The following is a 19,552-nucleotide window of genomic DNA, read 5'->3' as shown; positions in this document are numbered from 1 at the left end:
AGAAGTTTTTCCTTCTGTCCAGTAAAATGAACTTGCATGTTTTCACATAGTGATGTAATTGGTCTTGAACATATATATTCTATGTAGATGTTTTGATTTCCTCCTGAAGCCAACAGTGACTGAGAGAGTATCGGAGATGTTTGGTTATCCAGTTGTCTAAAACTGCTCTGATTACATAACCTCATCATGAGGAAGGGCAGGGGGAGAAAGTCATGAGGAGGCCGACAGCTAGCCTTGGTTTATGATGAACACTTATCTTATCACCCTACTGTTAACAAAGTCACTAAAACAATAAAGACCAAGATTTAATTTTAACTTGTTTTACTGGCCTGCTTTAGCAATGGCTAAAGGTGATAGTTTAGGAAAATATTAATCAGAGTAAACTATTTAAACTCAGACCCATTTTTTGTTAGTTTCTGCAGGAAAGCTCAACTACCAACCACCAGTCATGAAGATTCTTAGTTATCTCCTGGTCTACCGAAGGTTCCTGCTCATTGTGCTCACCCCACTGCTTTTACTTCCATTACCACTTATCATCAGAACCAAAGTAAGTGACCTGCTGCAAGAGGTAATTATTTTGTAGCTGTATGTCAAGTGCAAGTTTCCTGATCTCTTCAGAATGACTTCAGTATGTTTGCATTGTGGTGGTTTTTTTTTTTTTTTGGTCAACTTAGAGTATTTTCATAGAAATGTATAGAAGATAAGAGTTTTAGTGTGAATTTCAGTGCCGACTGCACCAAGTCCTGAATATATTTTATTCCTTATTTAGAAAATATTTTGCACATTTAACATTGGTATTTAAACATACAGATCACCCAGACTACCTTGAAAATACTGTCCTTACTATGACGTTTTGGCCAGTTTTAAAGAGCTCTGTATGTTTTACAGTGAAGATGGAAGGAAAAAAAAAGAAGGAAGATGCAATTACCTTGTTATTTTATGATGTATAAAAAAATATATAGTTTTTATTTTTAAAGAAGGGAGATTTTGAAACAGAAGAGAGTCTCTCTTCTTTCTCATAGCAGAGTGGTGTCTGGTGACTTGTTTGGTGGATGGAGACACTGAAGAAAAAGAGTTGCATTTCTACCCTGAATGAGGATATATAGTGAATAGGGAAAACAGTGTAATGACTTTGCTCCTCAAAGCAAAAGACAGTTCTAAGATATTGCACAAAGTCTGCAGCAGAGCATGCATCTCCCATCAGATTCGGAGAGCTCTGTTTACACCATGACCCTGGGACACATGTAAGGAATGTGCTGTCTCTTTCCTTCTCTTCCCTTCCTGTCTCCTGTAGAAAGCAATGAAGGATAGATTATGGTTTTAAATCTAGGCACTCTAAAATCAAAAGTGACAGATTTCTCATCTTTTCCCATACTTTCACGACTTTTTGCCCCCTTACACTTCCACTGTCTACCTCAAACTTTCAGAGGAAATTTAGAATAAATATTTTCAAAAATGTCTGAAAGGAGTATTTTTATACAAATACAAAATGCATGTATATTTATAGATTTATTAGTAACTGTTAGTAACTAACTTTTATTATACAGTAAAAGCAAGGATTTGTATTGAATCCAACTGTTTTACATAAAAGCAATAAACAGACTTTGCATCTTGAGATGAAACTAAATTTGTCCCTTGTGGAGAAAAAAGTGCTAATGCTATTAATGGTGGATAGTAGCCTTCTAGTTCCTGTCAAATCAAGATCTTTATTAAAAGGCACTACCAATGCTAATGAAAAGATTTTTCCCTGAGTTATAAAGTGATTGGGTGAGTGAAAAATCATTCAATCCAGTACTCATTATAACTGGACTACTTTATATTACTTTTGCCCTATAGAAGTGGCACCATTTGCTCAAGGAAAAAATTGTTTTCAGACCCAAAGTTGTGAATACAACATAAAACAAAAATAGCCCTTACTTAAATTATGATTATTCTTTTGACTCTGTCAACATCAATTGCAAGATTGTAGTTGATTTTTCATAAGCTGCCTGAAAATCAGGAGTGCAGCAGCAGTGCTCACTAGAAGTATGTGATAATGACAGCCTCAGCGTCCTTGTTTCCCTGAAGGCCAAGGCTGACCTTCCTTCCTCCCTCAGCATCCAGGTGAGCTGGACAGTAGCAATGGAGGTCTTAAGGTATCTGGTTGGTCTCCAGTTATCCTTAACATTTTCTAGCAACAAGTTTTCAGTTATCTTCTTTGCATATCTCAGACACAAATCTGTCTCATGTAGTTAAGAGTGCATACAAAAACATAGTGTTCTTTTCCACCGCAGCTGACCCAACTGACTTCCTGAGCAGCATTCTCTGACGTTAGAAGTCAAAGTCTCACCCCTCGCATTGGTGTAGGTTGCTGACCTGTTCCCTCAGCTCTGAAAGAAATAAAATATATTTTTTTGGGGGGGGGGGGGGTCAGCTTTATTCTATGCAAATACAACTATTGCTATTGTCTCCCTAAAACTGGGAGTCTCTTCTGCACAGGCCAATATATTCCCACAGCGTTCCCAATCCACCTGCCCCTTGGCTAAGACCCAAAGTACAGGACTTCCCTGGGGGTGAGCTGCCATCTCAAGAAATTTCAATAGGACTGAGCATGGAGCATGGCCAGTACAGATATAATTTCCATAGTTTATAACAGTGTAGCTTTACAGGGTTTTACTGAGAAGGGGCAAACTTGCTTTTTCAGAATGTATACAACTTAATTATATTTAACATAGGAAGATTTTTACAGCAGCAAAAGGTACAGTCATACCATAAATGTTCTACAAAATTTCAGATTCTCCAAAACAGTTTGTAAGTGCTGGAACATCTACAAACAAACAAATAAAAACCTTAAAATTTCACCCAAGGAGTACAGTATTTTTTATTAACTTCATTCTCAGAATAGACCGGACTGTTTTGGCTGTAGCATTCCAAAAAATAAATAAAAAAAATCAGCTGAGTGGTGGAATGGAAAACTGTGGAAAACTGCCATCTGAACAGTTAAATCCAGTAAAATTACAAGCAAGAAAAAACAATTTTGTGTAACGGCTAGTAAGGAGTTTTAGACATGATCTCAGGCAACTTTTAAAAGGAATTGTGCTGGAAATTTCCTTTCTAGTTTAGTACTGCTGTTAAATTCTTAGAACTTTATATTACAATGAATTTTAGACTTTCTGCACTATACACTTTATCCAAGTTCCATGTATGATACAGCTTCACAGTCATTTCAACTGATCTATAATTGTTCTTTTGAATTAGTCCTTTATTTGCAACCAGTGAAATGCATTTTTCAAAAAATGCCTTCATTCCTACCAGCAGCAAAGAAAATCTTTAAAATGATATATTAATCTGAAGTGAAATAATGAAATCTCCCAGAATTTATATGGTTTTGTGTAAAATATCTCTGAAAAATGTAAGTTATTGTGTTCATTACAAAGTGGTCGACTCTGAGACTATTCAAAGGATCAACAGTAAAAGCAAGTATATTTAGCAGGAATATCTGCCAGCTCCTCTGCATTGTTGAACTGCTGTGTCTGCTATAATGCATGATGATGGTTTTTTTCAGGGGGAATGGAATTCTTTCTGTGCTAATACTTTCAAGTCCAAAATTAGGATCCAGTTCAGCAAGATATACAAGAGTTTGTTTAAACTGAAGTATTCACCAAGTAATCAGGTATAAATTTGCATTCAAGTAACAGGTGAATCAGGACTCTAAAGGCCGGATTGCCTCTTTTTCAGTTCAAAGAGCTTAAGAGAGTTTTGAAGTATGAACTTTTGTTTCTTTGTACAGCATGGATCTAATTTTCCAAATATACAGATTGGACTATGTATTTTTTTCTATATCAGTATTTTCACTGTCAGTGCAGGATGTCCTGACAGCCAGTTCTTACTGCTTCACCAGGTTTCATAGAACTTTACAGAATACTAATGCTTAATGTAGTTCAATCTGCTACTTCATTATAAAACAAATATTTTAAAAGTTATTGGGATCTTTGATACAACATGACCTGTGTGTTTCAAGTCAGGTTGTGAAATTTCAATATTAAGCTGTATTACAATTCACAGAAGCAATTTACAAATACAAACTTTACATCCGAGCATCAGAGCCATTTTCTAGACATAGGAATGGAGTCAAAATACCTAACCACTTTCAAGATGGATTTTGTTAAGTTTATCATATATTGTGTTGCCTGATAGCAACGGATGGAAATCAAGGATCCAGGAAATTCCCTCTGGTTCCTAAATACAGCAAATGCTATGGCAGTACAGCTTAGTTTTCCTTTACTCAAAATAAATTCTGCTGGCATTCAATAACTCTTGCGACAATTCCAAGTTGCTGAAACAGTTATATAAAATTTTTATTAGTGCTTCTGTTTGGCACAGATCTGATCTCAGGAGAATGAATATGATAATACATGAAAGTCCAGTTCAAGTCCTTGCTTCTCAATTAGATCATGGTTACACCATCCATGTCACAGATTCAGTATTCCTCTCTGGGCATTAAGATTTTTAATGTGGTAGGATTCGGGCAAGTTGAACATTTCCTAAATGATACTTGAACTGGCACTATCAGATTGCTTCATATGTACCACAAGCTTCTCAAATAATCAATATTAGATTTGGCTGACTGATTTGGATTGGACACCATTGTTTTACAGTCAAAGATGCACAGTCCCATTTTATTAAGCTGTTCCTCTCCTTCTAGAACCCGTTTCTATTGCTGTTGAGTAGCTTCATTCCCTAGCGAGTGGCATTAAATTTTCTAAATCACTTTCCTCAAGAGCAGAAATATAAATTGAAACTATGCAAAACTGGTTTCTAGGATTCTACAGCAAACTAGGCTCACTCAATCTCATTATAAACTCAAACCTTCAGACCACATCTCACCAGAGTCTGACTTTGGTTGCAGCTTCAGTCATTTCTGTTGTTGTTCACTGTTCCTCCTTCATTCTAGTCTTTTCTGGTGTGTTCTTTATCAGCATCATGGTGGCTCCATTTTACTGGCAGCTTTGCAGTAAATTTTGTTTTCCAGGATTCTGAATAGAAGATACTTACTAAAATTGCAAAACTTAAAAACAACTTAAGAACAACTGCATTTCTTGTCAGTCTTGGACTGTGCTGACTATATTAGATGAAATACTTGTCTTATTGATATTGATGAGAAAATGTCATTGATCATAGGAGAGCCAAAATTTGACCTATTATTGATTGCAGCTTCTCCAAGACTTCTAAAGGTTTGCTTGCAGCTGCAGAATGTTTCTGATTCATGCTGATTCATGGTCAGAGAAGGCCCCAGAATGACCTATTTGATTAATTGTGCTTGAAAAGGGAAAAGGCAGCTGCCCTTTTCTTTCATAAGCATTAGAATTTAAATAATAATACACAGTTGTATTTTACCATCTTAAATAAAAAAACCTTTTAAACTATTTACAGAATATCTTTTAAATAATAGGAGGATTAACAATAGCAGACAGTAACTGCTGTAAATCTAGGTCCCTAGATTCATACCAGGTGAGGGGAATATCTCTATTGACCTGGATGGACTTTTTGCAGTTGTGATTGTTTTCCCTGGATGATCCAATAATGTTTTTATTGATATCTTGTGTATTCTAGGAAGCAGAATGTGCATACACGCTGTTTGTAGTTGCCATCTTTTGGCTCACAGAAGCTTTGCCACTGGCTGTTTCAGCTTTGCTCCCTGCCTTTATGTTCCCATTGTTTGGTATAATGGCATCCAAGCAGGTAACCTTTTCTTCCTCTTAATTGTATTATAGTTTTCAATGATAAATCACAAAATATCCAGAGAAAGAACCACATAATGCTGAAACTTCATAGGTAATCCAAGGATTTTCTGAGTATCGATCACAGCAGGCTGGTGTCAAGACTTGCTCACATACTTTGTCCTGACTTCTTTAAATTTTCTTTTTGCTAGATTGTGATTCAATGCTGAGATGCCAGTCAGTGGGAAAACACTAGTCATGTATAAAGAATCCCTAATGTTATAGGAGTAATGTGATATACTAAAGATCCTATCTGCAAAATGCTGAGTATCCATCTTAATGTTAAAGAGATTACAACATCACAGACAATCATATTCTAAGTATCTACATTTAAAGTTGTTCTTTCATCCATTGGATAGATGACTAAATTAATTTAAAAAAACTTTCATTGGTGATTTAGTTCATATGTGAGGTGTGACAGATGATCTTAGGTTGTTTATACCACAAGCCTTATTATTTATTAATTTTTAATACTGTTAACTTTAGTCTAGTTACTGTTGCATCATTTGGGTTAAAATAAATTAACAATTTCAATGAAATTATCAGTCTAAATTTAATGAAAAAATCTTTCTACATATGCATTTCAGTGTATATTTTTACTGAAAGTGTTTTTCATTAAACTGGTAATAGCAAATACTAATACAAAGTCACTATTTAGTTAACAAAACCCTTTTTGTTTTTATTTCAGGTTGCATCCGCTTACTTTAAAGACTTCCATTTGCTATTAATTGGAGTGATTTGTTTGGCAACATCAATAGAAAAATGGAATTTCCACAAAAGAGTGGCTTTAAGAATGGTGATGCTGGTGGGTGTGAACCCTGCATGGTACGTGCTAAGCAATGTCTTGAAGGACAATAATACCTCTGGAAAGCTAGGTATACAAGAAATAATTGCCTCTTATTTATTCTGTAGTAGAAATCAAGCCTTTCTTTGCTACTGAAAAAAGTAGATGTGTGAAACAGTTTGACTGATTTGTAGGTGAAGCTTTACAGTTTTGTTGAAATCCTAATTATAAGACTGAAAGCTGCCTGCAATGACTCTGTTCATAATATGCATCCTTCTGAACAGAGAAACTGATGAATCTGTGAATGTAAGGTTCCTATTTCTTAATGATGGTTAGTACATTAAATAACCAATGCCTACAACTGAAAATCCATACTGTGCTTATTATTAATCTGTATTTTAGCACTGTTTGCAAAATGCTGGACATGTCCCAAGTATACAACAAGAATTCACAATATAGAGTGAGAAAAAAAAAGTCAGAAAATACAAAATGTGGTAGGGAAGGAAAAGGATATGCATAATGTCTCTGCTTATAGTTTTTCTTTGGATATCTGTGAAGAAAGAAAATATCAAATGGATAGGAACTTCTCCAGCTGGATGACGTGGTGAAGGAAATAAAATCACACACTCTTTACTGACTCGGTATCAGCATGTATCTTATGAAGTGAAAACCCTTTTCTTTGCTTGCTTGAAAAGTTTGCAGGAGAGCTTTGGGCAAGCAGCTTCATCTGTCAGCACATCAGTAAGACTGCAGAGAAGATCTGGAGTGTGTCTGGCTTCCCAGAATACAAGGCACTTATGAGTTCTTCTTAAGAAGCAAAAAGTGATGGGAACTAAAAAGTCAGAAAAATAAAAGCCCTAGGTCTAAAAAAATAAGAGGCATCTTGGATGATCTAACTAATAACACCTTTTGGAAATATTGGATTATTTCTATTCCTCAGTGCTTTGTCAGGCCTAATTTTAAATATATCACATATATTTTGATTTTTTTCCTACCTCTTTCAATAGCTTTTAGCCTTCATTCTTGACAAAAAGTTCTTATATTCAACTGTCTTCCATTACATTTAGCTGTATTCTTGAGCCATGCAGGTTCAGTTATTTCAGCTTTTCTTTACTGATCAATCTTAAGTCCCTACCATTTAGCTGAATTCTTGAAAGTGAGAACATAAGTGAATGGCGCTAAGCTGAACCCTGCTGGGGAGCTTGCAGTGGAGACAGAGATGCAGAAATCTGCAGCCAGCTGCTGAGGATGCATAAAACAATTCCACAGACAGTTTTGAAACCCTGAGGAGGCAGTATGCCTCCTATCTCAGCTCTGTCACATTACTTGATTATGATAAGAGGCTGATAAGATTATGGTAAGATGATCTGTGAAGGAGCGGATCCTCCCACCTCTCAGCATCTGCTGCTTGCTATCTGCATCCCAATGCAAACTGATGTAAAGTTTTTGTGCATAGCCCTCTGCCTCTGCTCGCAGGAATCCACAGCCAGCCTTTGCATATTGGAACCACATCCAGCCCAAGGAAGAGATGTTATTGTAGGAGGCTTCTGAAGTAGAGGATGTGGGAGACACAGTGGTGGAGGTACAATGGCAGGAGTTCTTAGTGGCCTCCCATCATTTGATCTGTGTGGTCTGGTCCGAGGACTTGCAGGTATTTCATAGCAAGGACAGGTGAATATGCCTATGCAACCCACAAAGCCTAGAATGAGTTATAAAGGATTGATTGTGCATTATATAGCAAAGAGTGGCTTTACAGTTGACTGTAAATTAAGTTATCCTCCAAGGTTCCATGCAGAATATTTTTTAACAAACTGCAGGGAAAATAATCCAGACTGAACAGGTTAGGATATATTCTGTTATTTTTTTTATCAGTTTTAGAGTCACTCATCAGAGGACACTGCAGTGTACTAAAAGATCCCTTGAACATCAGTCTATCAAATGTTGGAAATACATGATGAATAGTTTTGAAATAGATGTTAGCAAATGTCTTCATTTGCTTTATTTGCTTTATTATACTAAAATAATACTTATCTACAACGTAAATATTCATATTCAGTGTACTTAGCCTGACCAGCCTTTTCTACACTGAAATTTCTCCTGAAAACAATTCTTCCTCAACTCCCAGCTGAGGATCTCACAGAATCACAGAATCGCTGAGGTTGGAAGGGACCTCTGGAGATCATCTAGTCCAACCCCCCTGCTCAAGCAGGGTCACCTAGAGCACATTGCACAGGATTGCATCCAGGCGCGTTTTGAATATCTCCAGAGAAGGAGACTCCACCACCTCTCTGGGCAACCTGTTCCAGTGCTCTGTCACCCTCATCCAAAACTGAGCCAAGTTAATAGGATTTATTTTATTGATGATCGTTTGTGCTGAATCAGGTTCACCATTTGTAGATCTGTAGTTCATTTCATCATTATGCAATTAGAAAGGCACAAAGAAAAGACGGCACATCAAGATACTGAACTTTTGTGTGCTCATTGTGAAAAAACAAGTTTGAAACGCTATCACTATTAGCTGAAGTGCAAAGCTGTTAGAGGCTTCTAGAATACAATATTTTTATACAAAAATCTTGTCTTGGTATACTGAGTTATTCTTACAGCTCATGTAACGTTGTTCATCTAGAAGTTAGCCAAAAAGCTTTGCAAATTGCACAAAGGACTTCTCAGAAAATGAAATGCACTGTGATCTCTTCCCTCACTGCTGCTAGCTCTCTCTCTGTGGTGATGCTTGCCAGGTGTTTAATGACACTGTCAACATGTTGCGACAGCAAGTCAATAAAAATACTCTCTTTTGCAAAATATTCTCATTTACAACTCCAAAAGATGCATTAAAAATGATAATGCATTCTGTAGTCTAAATGTAACCTGTCTACCTTTACCAGATGTGACATGGAAAATTTGTGGGTTTGGTGTAAAACTAGAGTGACTCCAGTAAGGTTGATACAATTTCTATTTTGTGGTAAACTTAGCATAAGTTGTGCCAAGACCAGACTGAGACTTTGTAATGACCTTTACTTTCTTGTTTAATAGGAAATATGAAATTTACTGAAGCACAAATAATCTCTAAGGCTGTCTTGGGGCACTGGTTAAGAGCTAAGTTAAGTGCCACCTATTGAATTGCTAATATTTCTTCCTACAACACCTTCACTATTATCCAAAGGACTGACAGCCAACGCAATAAGTCCAGAGTTTTGAGCTATCTTGCACAGTACAACAAGATTAATAGCATTAGGCAGTATAGCTATTTTAACTTTTCTTTGAACTTGTGACATGCATGTCGATATTTCTCCAATAGAAGATAGTTCAGACTGTAAATAAACATTATTGCTTCTGTTTCAATTTATAATAATATATTTGACCCTTAAAACTCTAAAATATAATGATTTCTGTGAGAAAATGTCTTTGATCAAGATCACTTTAATTCACAAACTTCCTCCAAGGTCAATTACAAGCACTAAACGTTTAGTGTTTCCTACATTATATCTTTCTGTTGAACAAGTTTTCCATTAATAATAAACAGGAGGGGCTACTGTAACAGTAATACACTTTTTTTCTCATTCTAGGCTTACTCTGGGTTTCATGGTTAGCTGTAGCTTCTTGTCTATGTGGCTCAGCAACACCTCTGCTGCTGCTATGGTGATGCCGATTGTAGAGGCTGTAGCTCAGCAGATCATCAGGGCTGAAGCAGAAGCAGATGCACTGGAGATGTCTTATTCTAACAGCTCCGTCAACCCAGCACTGGAGCTCAATGGTAGGCATATGTTGCAGTTCATACATCCCCCCGCTCCACAGTGAGGTAAAGACCACACAAAATGGGGTTGGCTGGATAGGGAAGTGCCTCCACCATCATGCGTTTCATGGTGAGACCTCTCTTGGAATACTCTATATGAGGCCTCTCATGTTCACAAAGATTAAATAAAACTGAACAGGTTCAGGATATGGCAGTTTTATGAGAGAAGAGGAGAAGAGTCTGACTTGTTCAGCCTAGTAAAATGAGGTCTGAAAGGAAATATGACTGTAGGCTATAAATACACCAGGGGTTAAACATTAGTGAGGGAGCTCTTTAAGCTCTAGGATAATGTTGGGAGAACAAATGAATCTAAAAAGGTTATGTACACAGTTGGACTGTAAATTAGGAAAAGGTGTCTAATCATAAGAAGATTGAGATTCTGGTGTAACAGGAATAGTGGAGGAGTAGGGCACAATCTAGCTGTTTTTAAGATTGACTCTTAAAAATCTATTAGTGGGATGATAGGAAGCAGTTGCATGGTTTAGGACTTACTCATGGAAAAGATTCTTTCTTGCACCCCTAAATTATTACCTGTCTTTCCATTGATGTATTCCAGAAAACATTATGGAATGTGAAACCAGTGACTGGAAAGAGAAAACAAAAGAAGCTAATGGGTAACAGTTATTCATTTCTTAACATCTGTTTGAAGAATTGATCAATGGAATATCTCTTTATTAAAATAAATATCTTTATTTTTCCAGATATGACAATGGTATGGGTAATACTGTGTGCACAATTGAAAATGAAAAGGAAAGTGAAAAAGAAAATGAAAATGGAAAGGTACTTAAGGTGTTCTTTTTTTTTTATGCAGCTAATGTGTGTATTATAGTTTTAACCTAAATCTTACTCTCATGTAACACCTATCATGGTGCTACTAGCCTTGAAGCTAGTTCCTTGTAAGATATATATGTGTATATCTGTATACAAAAAGTTTGCTTATTTATTTCATTAATGTTTTTGTGCTCCAAATTTATTTCATGCAAATTAAACCAACCTCACCTGAGGACAAACAGTACTTATCAGGTTTTCCCAGAATTTGAAATACCTATAGACTGAATTTCTCAGGATTTTCTCAATCTTATTCTGGAGCAGTAGTGCCAGAGTAGGGAGGGAAGGGGAGAAAGGGAGTTCCTGTGTAAAGACTGAGGCAACTTAGGCAAAGGACTTCAGGATTTGGCTCTCCTGTCTTTCCCTTCACATGATTAATTGTAACAGCAAACCAAAACATACTGCAGATGGTAATATTGCCAGCAAATTGCCGGACTGTGAAATTCTGGGACATTCCTGAATTCTGCTTTTGTGCTTGGTGATGAGCCCTTCTTACATGTTAATCAGTGTATGTTCTTACTGAGCAGAACCTACCACCTGCTGAAACAGGGAGAAAAAGCAGAGAGGACAAATACAATGGGATTTCCAAAGTGATGTGCTTATGTATTGCTTATTCTGCTACCATTGGAGGGTTGACCACAATCACAGGAACATCGACTAATTTGATTTTTGCTGAGCACTTCAATACGTAAGAAACTATATTAAATTATTTGTATCCTTTTTTATCCAGAATTTTAACTGTCCTTTCTTGAGCTCTCACATGGTTCCCGTGAAATGCATGAGGAACCTTACCCTTTGATTTGACAGTATTTGATTCTATTACTTTCTTTTTGTTATTTTTTGTTAAAGACATACAATGAAATTGTATGGTTTGTATTTGACTTACAATGGGAAAGGTTAGACATGATTATTCCAAATATGCAAAATGATGATTAATTTCTGTCACACTTTGGTTAAGTAGTACTTTACTCTTTGAATAGCTACATGCAAAAAGATGAGCCTATCTGAGGAGGAAGATACTTCTCTCATGAATATGAGAGACATGATCTGGCTTTAAAGGACTGTTACTCGTTTCTAAGTACAGCAGGAGCTAAATTCTGGTTTCCCTTTAACTCCAGTGTAGCTGTAATAGCATCACTTAATCGTCCAGATACTACCTGACATCTCCTTAAGCAATATTGATGATCAGATTTATTTTGTGTTCTGAATATTTCTAAGGGGCTAGTGTGATTTGTAAGAATGAGGAATATTATGTCTGACTGCCACCTGCATTTTGTAAAAACTGGCACCACTGAAAGTTGAGCTCTTGCAGTAAGAAATCTATCATAATTTAGACTTTAAAAGAGCAAACAGGACATCAGGTATAGTTCTAACTAAAGTATCTTTCTCCCATATATCTTAATATTATTTGTTTTTGAGGTCACCACCTACTTTCCCAAATACAGATTTGGGGAGAAGAGTGAGATGGACTAGTGTATTGTATGAAGTCCAGTTAGAGTACTTGGGGGCTCCCATGTGAACAGTCTTTTTGTGACTAGTTAGCATATGTTAGCATAACTGAGAGGGGCCCTGTGGTTGCTCTGAATTGTGCTAACTTGCATTTAAAGCTGCTCCGAGTTCCTGTCAGTCCCAGAATCAGAGAGGCAGCAAAGCAGATTACAAGACTTCTTTCCACACCTGCCCAATCCATTAAAATAGACAAGAACTCACCTTAGTGCTGATTTTTTCCAATATTTACAGCAGTTTTAATACAATATTTTCAAATTCTAAAATATATAAATGTATATTTAAATCTGATCTACATTGCTTACTGGCAACCCTGAAATGTTTCTTTTCTAAAGACCATTTTGTAGAGTTTAGAAGCGTTAATGGAAAAGAAAGAAAAAATTCAAAGAGATTTGGTGGAAGGGAGGAAGAAAATATTTTTTGGTCTGTCATAAACTTCTGTAATATCTGTAGCAGGCAGGCATGCAGGTACATTTAGCAAAGAGTGTCTTTACTAGCATATGTGCTTTCAGTAGGCTATGTCTGGTGCATTGTTGAAATGCAAAATTTAGGTCCGTTAATCAAAGAAAAAGCAAATCATTTCAAATCAATTTGAAACACTGTATTCAATGAAACACTTTGTTTTGAGGTTACTAAAAATGTTCTTTAATATTCCTTTTCTTTCCTACATCAAACTATTTTGAAATGAAAATTGGCAGATTTCTTTCCAAAGCTTTTTGAAAAACCCATAGTTTTTGCTGGCTTTTTTTTTTCTTCTGCAGGTTTACTCATTGTCAAAAATATTTACACTCTACTTTTAAAATAGAACAAAACAATATACAATCCATTTATTCTTCTCTGCATACTATTTTGTATTACAGGTAGCAAAACAGGTTGAAAGACCAGTTACTGATAGATTTTCTTCTACCTGTGTTCCATGAGTGGATCAAATTTGGCTCCAACATGATGGTGCAGAGTACTGAAGTGGTACAGTCTGTAAACCAGCCTGTGCTAAGAGAAAGTCTGGTCCAGATTACCTCTCCAACAGAGCAATAGAGAAATTATAGCAGAGATTCTCTGCTATTGGGACCAAAGAACTACACAGGCCAGATTGTGAAATTATAATCTGTCCTTCCAAAGTCTAAAAAAAGACCTTTTAAAATCTGTTGCAGTCCCTTCAGGTCTTCTGCATTCTGTAGGGAAATGTTATGCTTACTAGGTTTAAACTTTTAAATGTATAAGTACTTCTGGTTCCAGCAGGCTTCATCCTCAGGAGCCTACAAGAATTCAAAACTACTTGATAAGAGCTAGTTTGTTCATTTCCCTGAAGTTGTAGGAAACTTGAAAAACTGGCTTGCAGCTGGTTTTTCAGTTTGTCTTAGATGTTAACAATCTCTTCAAGAATGCATACACAGATTGTTTTTCTCTCCCTGGATCTTCACCTTCTGCTAGGAACATGGGGCATACATCAAGTACTATGTGTGTAATCCAGTTTTACATGCAGCCAGGGTTTTATTTAATCGTGACACAACCACTGAGCCTAATCCTTAACTTGAGCTGTCTCAACAACCTAGTTGTGCAAATACTTTTAAATGTCTTGCCCCCCTTCTGCTTAGAGGCCTTAATTCTATTTATGTCCTGTCTGAAGTGGTAATCAACCTGTTAGCATGACTTGAACATATTTGCAGTCTACCGTCATGCATGCATCTGGTGGGGGGATAATTCGTCAAGAGAACTGTACATATCCAGCATATTCTTGGGTTTACCACTCATGATAGGATAGTTAAAACGGCATTGCAAGGTTCCAGATTCATCATGTCTTCCTGGTTTTAATATTAAACAAGCTGGAACTGATGCTTACTGTCCTCTTCCTCCCTTCTTTTCATTTGTCACATGAAGAGGAAGCTAGCATATCTGTGTTCACTTTGGAGGCTGTGAGTAGCTGGGAACCCTCAGCATGTTGTTGAGTTAGGACATGCATTTAAGCCATGTTTCACAGGGTAAAAGCAAACAGTGGAAATGTTGATGCAATTCTAAGCATCCCTGCCAGTGAGACTGCACTTCCATAAGGGCTCGTTTTTAAGACAGAATTGTTACTGATCCTCTCAGGGTCACTCTACTCAGGCATCTTTTATTGTGTGCAAAGAGAGACTGCAAGCAGGATATATGCAACTGAAAAAAAAAAAAGTTGGCTAACACACTCAGAAGACACTAGAAGGCTAACCATCAGTTTGCTTACCATCTCCCTTAAGTTACTCAGAAGCCTTTACTGGCCAGGGAGGTGTCAGTGGGGATGAGAAGAGTTGGCTCTCACTGCTCCCTGGAGTGGATCATTAATGGTGTTGAGTGTCCCTCTTCTGACTCTCTACTTTTTTTTTCCTTTAGCATTTGATACCTTTCTGTATTGATATTTTTCTTCTTGAATCCCTGAGGCTGCTATCAAACCCCATGTCAGTGATCTAAACTCTGCAGTTTTACCTTTCTTATCTTGCATAGCTCTGCAGTAGGGACTTTCTCACGGCCCTTTCCCATGACTAAACAGTGCCAGCCAAGGCAGTGTCGCTGACCCATATCAGAGTGGGGCTGTGGATCTGGGGAGTGCAGGCAGCCACACCATGGGTTGGGGGGAAGGCCCCGAAGCGGGTTACAGAAAGGAAAGGGTTACCAGAGAGCAGGACATAGTGGTGGGGAGAAAACTGAGTTCTCCTACACACAAGGAAGGGAAGGTCCTACATGGGGAACCTTTGGTTCTCCAGTCAGGCACACTGACAATTTCCTAGGTTGTGTGAATCCTATTCTGGTAACTGAGTTTGACCTTCCAACAAGAAGAATCAAACTTTGCCAACATTAAATTATTTTCTACCTGAGGAACTTTCTAAAGTGAAAGGAATAATTTTATCTGCATCTGTTTTATGAATAAAGTTTTGCTGGCATTTGTAGTGTGTTCCTGGAAAGATAGTTTATTGTTAGTGGCACTGATTCACTGTAATACAGAGATTTGTTAAAGTCAATCACACTTTCATATCTTCCACAAGACATAGATCTAAAAAAAAGCTAGTTCAGTGTTTCTTTCTGTCAGTCTTTGCCCCAGAAAAGACCTATTGTAGATAATCTAACTATAGAAGATAATCTTGCAGCACTATATAATGGATCATTTCTTAATCATTTAAACTGATCATCCTTTCTACGTAGGAATACTTGCTATGGAAATTAGGATTAGTTAACATTAATATTAAAGATTAAGAGAAATACTTTTATATATATATATATTCAACCCTGCACTAACTTACTGTGAAACCTGTCCAAAGTAAAATACATTCTGATAACAGAATTAACTCTAGTGTAAAGTTTTCAAGAGCTTTGTTGCTTGATAAAAATTTACTGTGCATACTTCAGGAAAGAAGGTGATAAATACTTTATCAAGTTGATAAAATACTAAATTAGTAAGCTGAGTCATTGCTGTGCTGAAGTCAGGGTTTTTTCTATCCTGGAATTTGTACATTCAAAAAATGATGTGGTTAATCATGTAATAAAAGCTAAATAGCCACATAATCAGTAAATTATATATAATAGCATAATGTCTTTTCCTGTTCTAGTTTCACTGTCTCATTACTATGCAGAGTTGCAATTTAGATAATCCACCTCAAGATGTGGGTAAGCATTTTGGTTCAGTCCCAGCTGGCACTTTAATTGCTATGTATATAAATATTATAATAAATATAGATCATTCCTAAAATTTACACAGCACTTGAGATAGCATTTGTAATCAACATTTACTGCCATTACTGTGGATATTACAATTCCTTTTCTTTTAGCAAGGCCTGAAATACAAAGAAGAATTGATAATAATTAGAAATAGTCATTATAGCCTCTGACTGAGCACTGTCATTTTCCTTCCATCTGATTTTTGCATTGAGAGGGAAGGCTGTTCCAGAGGGTTAGAATGTTCTCATATTTAACATTAAAAGCTCTCTCAGTAAAGCTGGAAGGTCTCAAATGAAGAAAAAAAACAATTTATAAAGTAAATTGGAAAACAGTATTCATTTTTCTGGCCTTTTTGGTTACCTGGCATCTATCTCATTCAATAATAAATTAATTTATTTCAGAAAACCCAAGCACCTTTCTCCTTTTCTTAAATGTATATGTCAGGGACAGCTTTGGGTGAATGGCTCACATCTGTAGATGGTAGATTAAGTCAGCCTCAAAGAGACAGTGTGACTTGAGATACAATCCACCTGACAAATGAATTTGCCTGCTTTTTGTGGAAATTAGTAATAATTTTGCTTCTAATGAGCTTTTAATCCCTTATGAAGCTTATACAATGCATATTTTACAGCATTTTCTCCACTGTCATCTTCTACTTCTAAGTTTATTGGAGCCTATTTATTCAAGTATGCTTTCTTGTGCTAAAGTCTCCTTTCTAAGAATTGTTTTTCTTCTACTTCTCTTTCTCTGTAGTCCTAATGGCCCTTAATGCTCTGAGTGACCCTTCCTCACCTCCTCAGCTCAGCTTAGACACATTCAGACCTGGTGGCAGGCTCACAAACCCATTGCTGCAGGCTCAAATAATTGGGACACAGCTGGAGAAATGGTTGCTTTAGTTATGATGATTAGGAACAAGACGGGAGGGTGAGGGAGAGGACACGAGAGGCAACCTCTTGTTAAAGGCAGCTGCCATCCAGAAGCACTCTGAATATCCCTGATGCAGCAGGGTTTTCTGGCACTTCTGACAGGACTTCATTCCTTTCCAAAGCTTAACTGAATTGGTTTTTTTTAATTTTATCCAGACGTTACCCAGATTGCCAGTGCATCAATTTTGGATCCTGGTTCATCCTTTCCATCCCCATCACAGTTATTATTCTGCTGCTCTCCTGGGTCTGGCTCCAGTGGCTTTTCCTTGGATTTGAGTAAGTAAATATTGGAATCAATAAAACTAAAGGTTGATAATATAAGAAATACTTTGTACAGGCAGTAAATATTGTATCTAACATGCTTAATAGAAAGCTAATGCAGCAGTGGTGATTTTGCATTCTTGAATAGTACAACTGAGTCTCTGGAGGGGACAGGAGTCCTATTAAATAAGAATCCTTGACTACTCAGCCCAGTGTGGAAAGCTCACATCAAAAATGATGATATGCATTCCTGTAGAATATACACATTGTCATTAAACAATGCATATGTGCAAGATGGAAGAATATTAAATTATATGCTTTGCAGTCCAAGTCTTGAAAATATTAAAGATAATCAGGAGAATGTTCTTCATTAGAGCCAGGGTTTGACTTAGGTACTTGAACAGTATCTGTATTATAAACTAGATGACTACATTTATAAACATAAAGCAAAAATGTCCAATTTTCAAAAATTTATATGCTCTTTTTGCCCTTGCAGTTTGTGCTTTTAAGATTTTTGGAGAGGACAACAGTTCTTTCAGTCTGAGTCTCCAAATCTTTGCTCTCAATGCATTCACTAACCTCTGCAAGGATAGTAGTGGAGATGCCTGTCTTTCACAATCAGATGGCTACTTCAGGTGTAAGAGATGAAGAAGTAGACCTTCTACTCTTAAGCAGACTTAGAAACATCCCAGGCTTACCACTGTATATTTGAACATTTATCGTTTCATTTCTCTTAATTGTTTTGATAGTGTTCTTTTTGACATTATGCAAGAGTCTTATCCAAGAATGATAATCCAGCTTGTAGCAAAACAGAGATGTGCTGATCAGTATGCAGGCTACTAATGCAATACAAACTTTCTCATTACAAAACAAAGTAGAGCAAAGTCATCTAAGATTTTCATTAAATAGACAGGTTATGCATTTGATTGTTTCAGTTAGCTGCTGTGATTAAAGCCTCATCCCTCCTTGACAAATGAGCCAGTCAATGACAGGACGCATTTTGTTGCTGCCTCTGTCAATCTCCCACTGAGCTTTGTCAGTTAATTTCAATATGTTCAGTCTAGTGTGTGATAATTAAATGGGAGACACTGCATTGTAAAATGAAAGTCTTGTTTTTGTTAAGTGCTATTGTTACATGGAAAGGATAGATGTTTTTCTCTTTTTTAATTCATCCTCCATTATTGCTGATTTACATTCCAGTTTTAAAAGTATGTTCAGGTGTGGCAAGGAAAAAACAGCTAGAGAACAGGCCTCAGCACAGGTGATTCGGGAGGAATACAAGAAACTTGGACCAATAAGGTATGTTGAACTGTAAATCAGCATATGAGAACAAAGCTGCTCAAAGTAAATCTAAGTGTGAATTCTGGAAAATGTAACCCATTGTGTTTCTGCTACAGCTACCCAGAAATTGTTACACTTGTCCTATTCATTCTAATGACCCTGTTGTGGTTTACCAGAGATCCTGGCTTCATCCCTGGATGGTCTTCACTTTTCCCAAAGTAAGTAATCTTTTTGATATACCAACAAGAACTATACCGTGTCTTAACTGAATATCTGCTTTTCTTCTAAAAAACCAAAAATTGTTTTTAATATTCTGGAAAAATTCCAAACTGAAATTGTTGAAAACCTATGTAGGGTATTCACAATAGGTACAACTCCAGCAATTTCATCAGTATATTTGTGCAATATTCAAAATGGACTAAACTTATTACAGGGTAAGACAGAGTGCCTTTTAAAATGAATTATACCTGTTTTTTAGACTTAGCGCAGTGAGGGAGAATGTATAATGTCTGATGTTACAGTTTACCTGTAAAATCTGCAATCTGAAGAATATGGTCTTTAGTCAGGATTTTTTAATCTACTGTGCTTACTGACAGCCACGCTTCTATTCTTATAGGGCAACTTCCTCTGCTTTGACAGCTTTAATTACTGTTATAAATTACTATCTGTTCATAGGTAGCTATCTCAAGTTCATAGTTAAACTAACCACCAGAGAAACAGACCTGCAGGA

The 19,552-nt window shown here is 36.7% G+C and overlaps 1 protein-coding gene across 2 annotated transcripts in view; it reads left to right on the top strand.

Annotated features, from left to right (window-relative positions):
• Positions 1 to 435: 435 nt before the first annotated feature.
• The window catches only part of SLC13A1 (solute carrier family 13 member 1), a 31,366-nt gene continuing 12,249 nt past the window's right edge, over positions 436 to 19,552 (top strand). For both annotated transcript variants that reach the window (XM_067315404.1, XM_067315397.1), the window contains exons 1-10: positions 436 to 547; positions 5,593 to 5,721; positions 6,448 to 6,584; positions 10,110 to 10,297; positions 10,893 to 10,950; positions 11,038 to 11,116; positions 11,692 to 11,852; positions 17,437 to 17,556; positions 18,742 to 18,840; positions 18,939 to 19,040. In XM_067315404.1, coding sequence (XP_067171505.1) covers positions 449 to 547; positions 5,593 to 5,721; positions 6,448 to 6,584; positions 10,110 to 10,297; positions 10,893 to 10,950; positions 11,038 to 11,116; positions 11,692 to 11,852; positions 17,437 to 17,556; positions 18,742 to 18,840; positions 18,939 to 19,040 — 1,172 coding nt within the window. In that variant the 5' untranslated portion in view covers positions 436 to 448. The remainder of the gene's footprint in view (positions 548 to 5,592; positions 5,722 to 6,447; positions 6,585 to 10,109; positions 10,298 to 10,892; positions 10,951 to 11,037; positions 11,117 to 11,691; positions 11,853 to 17,436; positions 17,557 to 18,741; positions 18,841 to 18,938; positions 19,041 to 19,552) is intronic.

This window comes from Apteryx mantelli, chromosome 1 (assembly GCF_036417845.1).
Source record: "Apteryx mantelli isolate bAptMan1 chromosome 1, bAptMan1.hap1, whole genome shotgun sequence".
Lineage (NCBI taxonomy): Eukaryota > Metazoa > Chordata > Aves > Apterygiformes > Apterygidae > Apteryx > Apteryx mantelli.
Note: the sequence above shows the minus strand (reverse complement) of the source record. Positions and strands in the feature narration are given on the sequence as shown.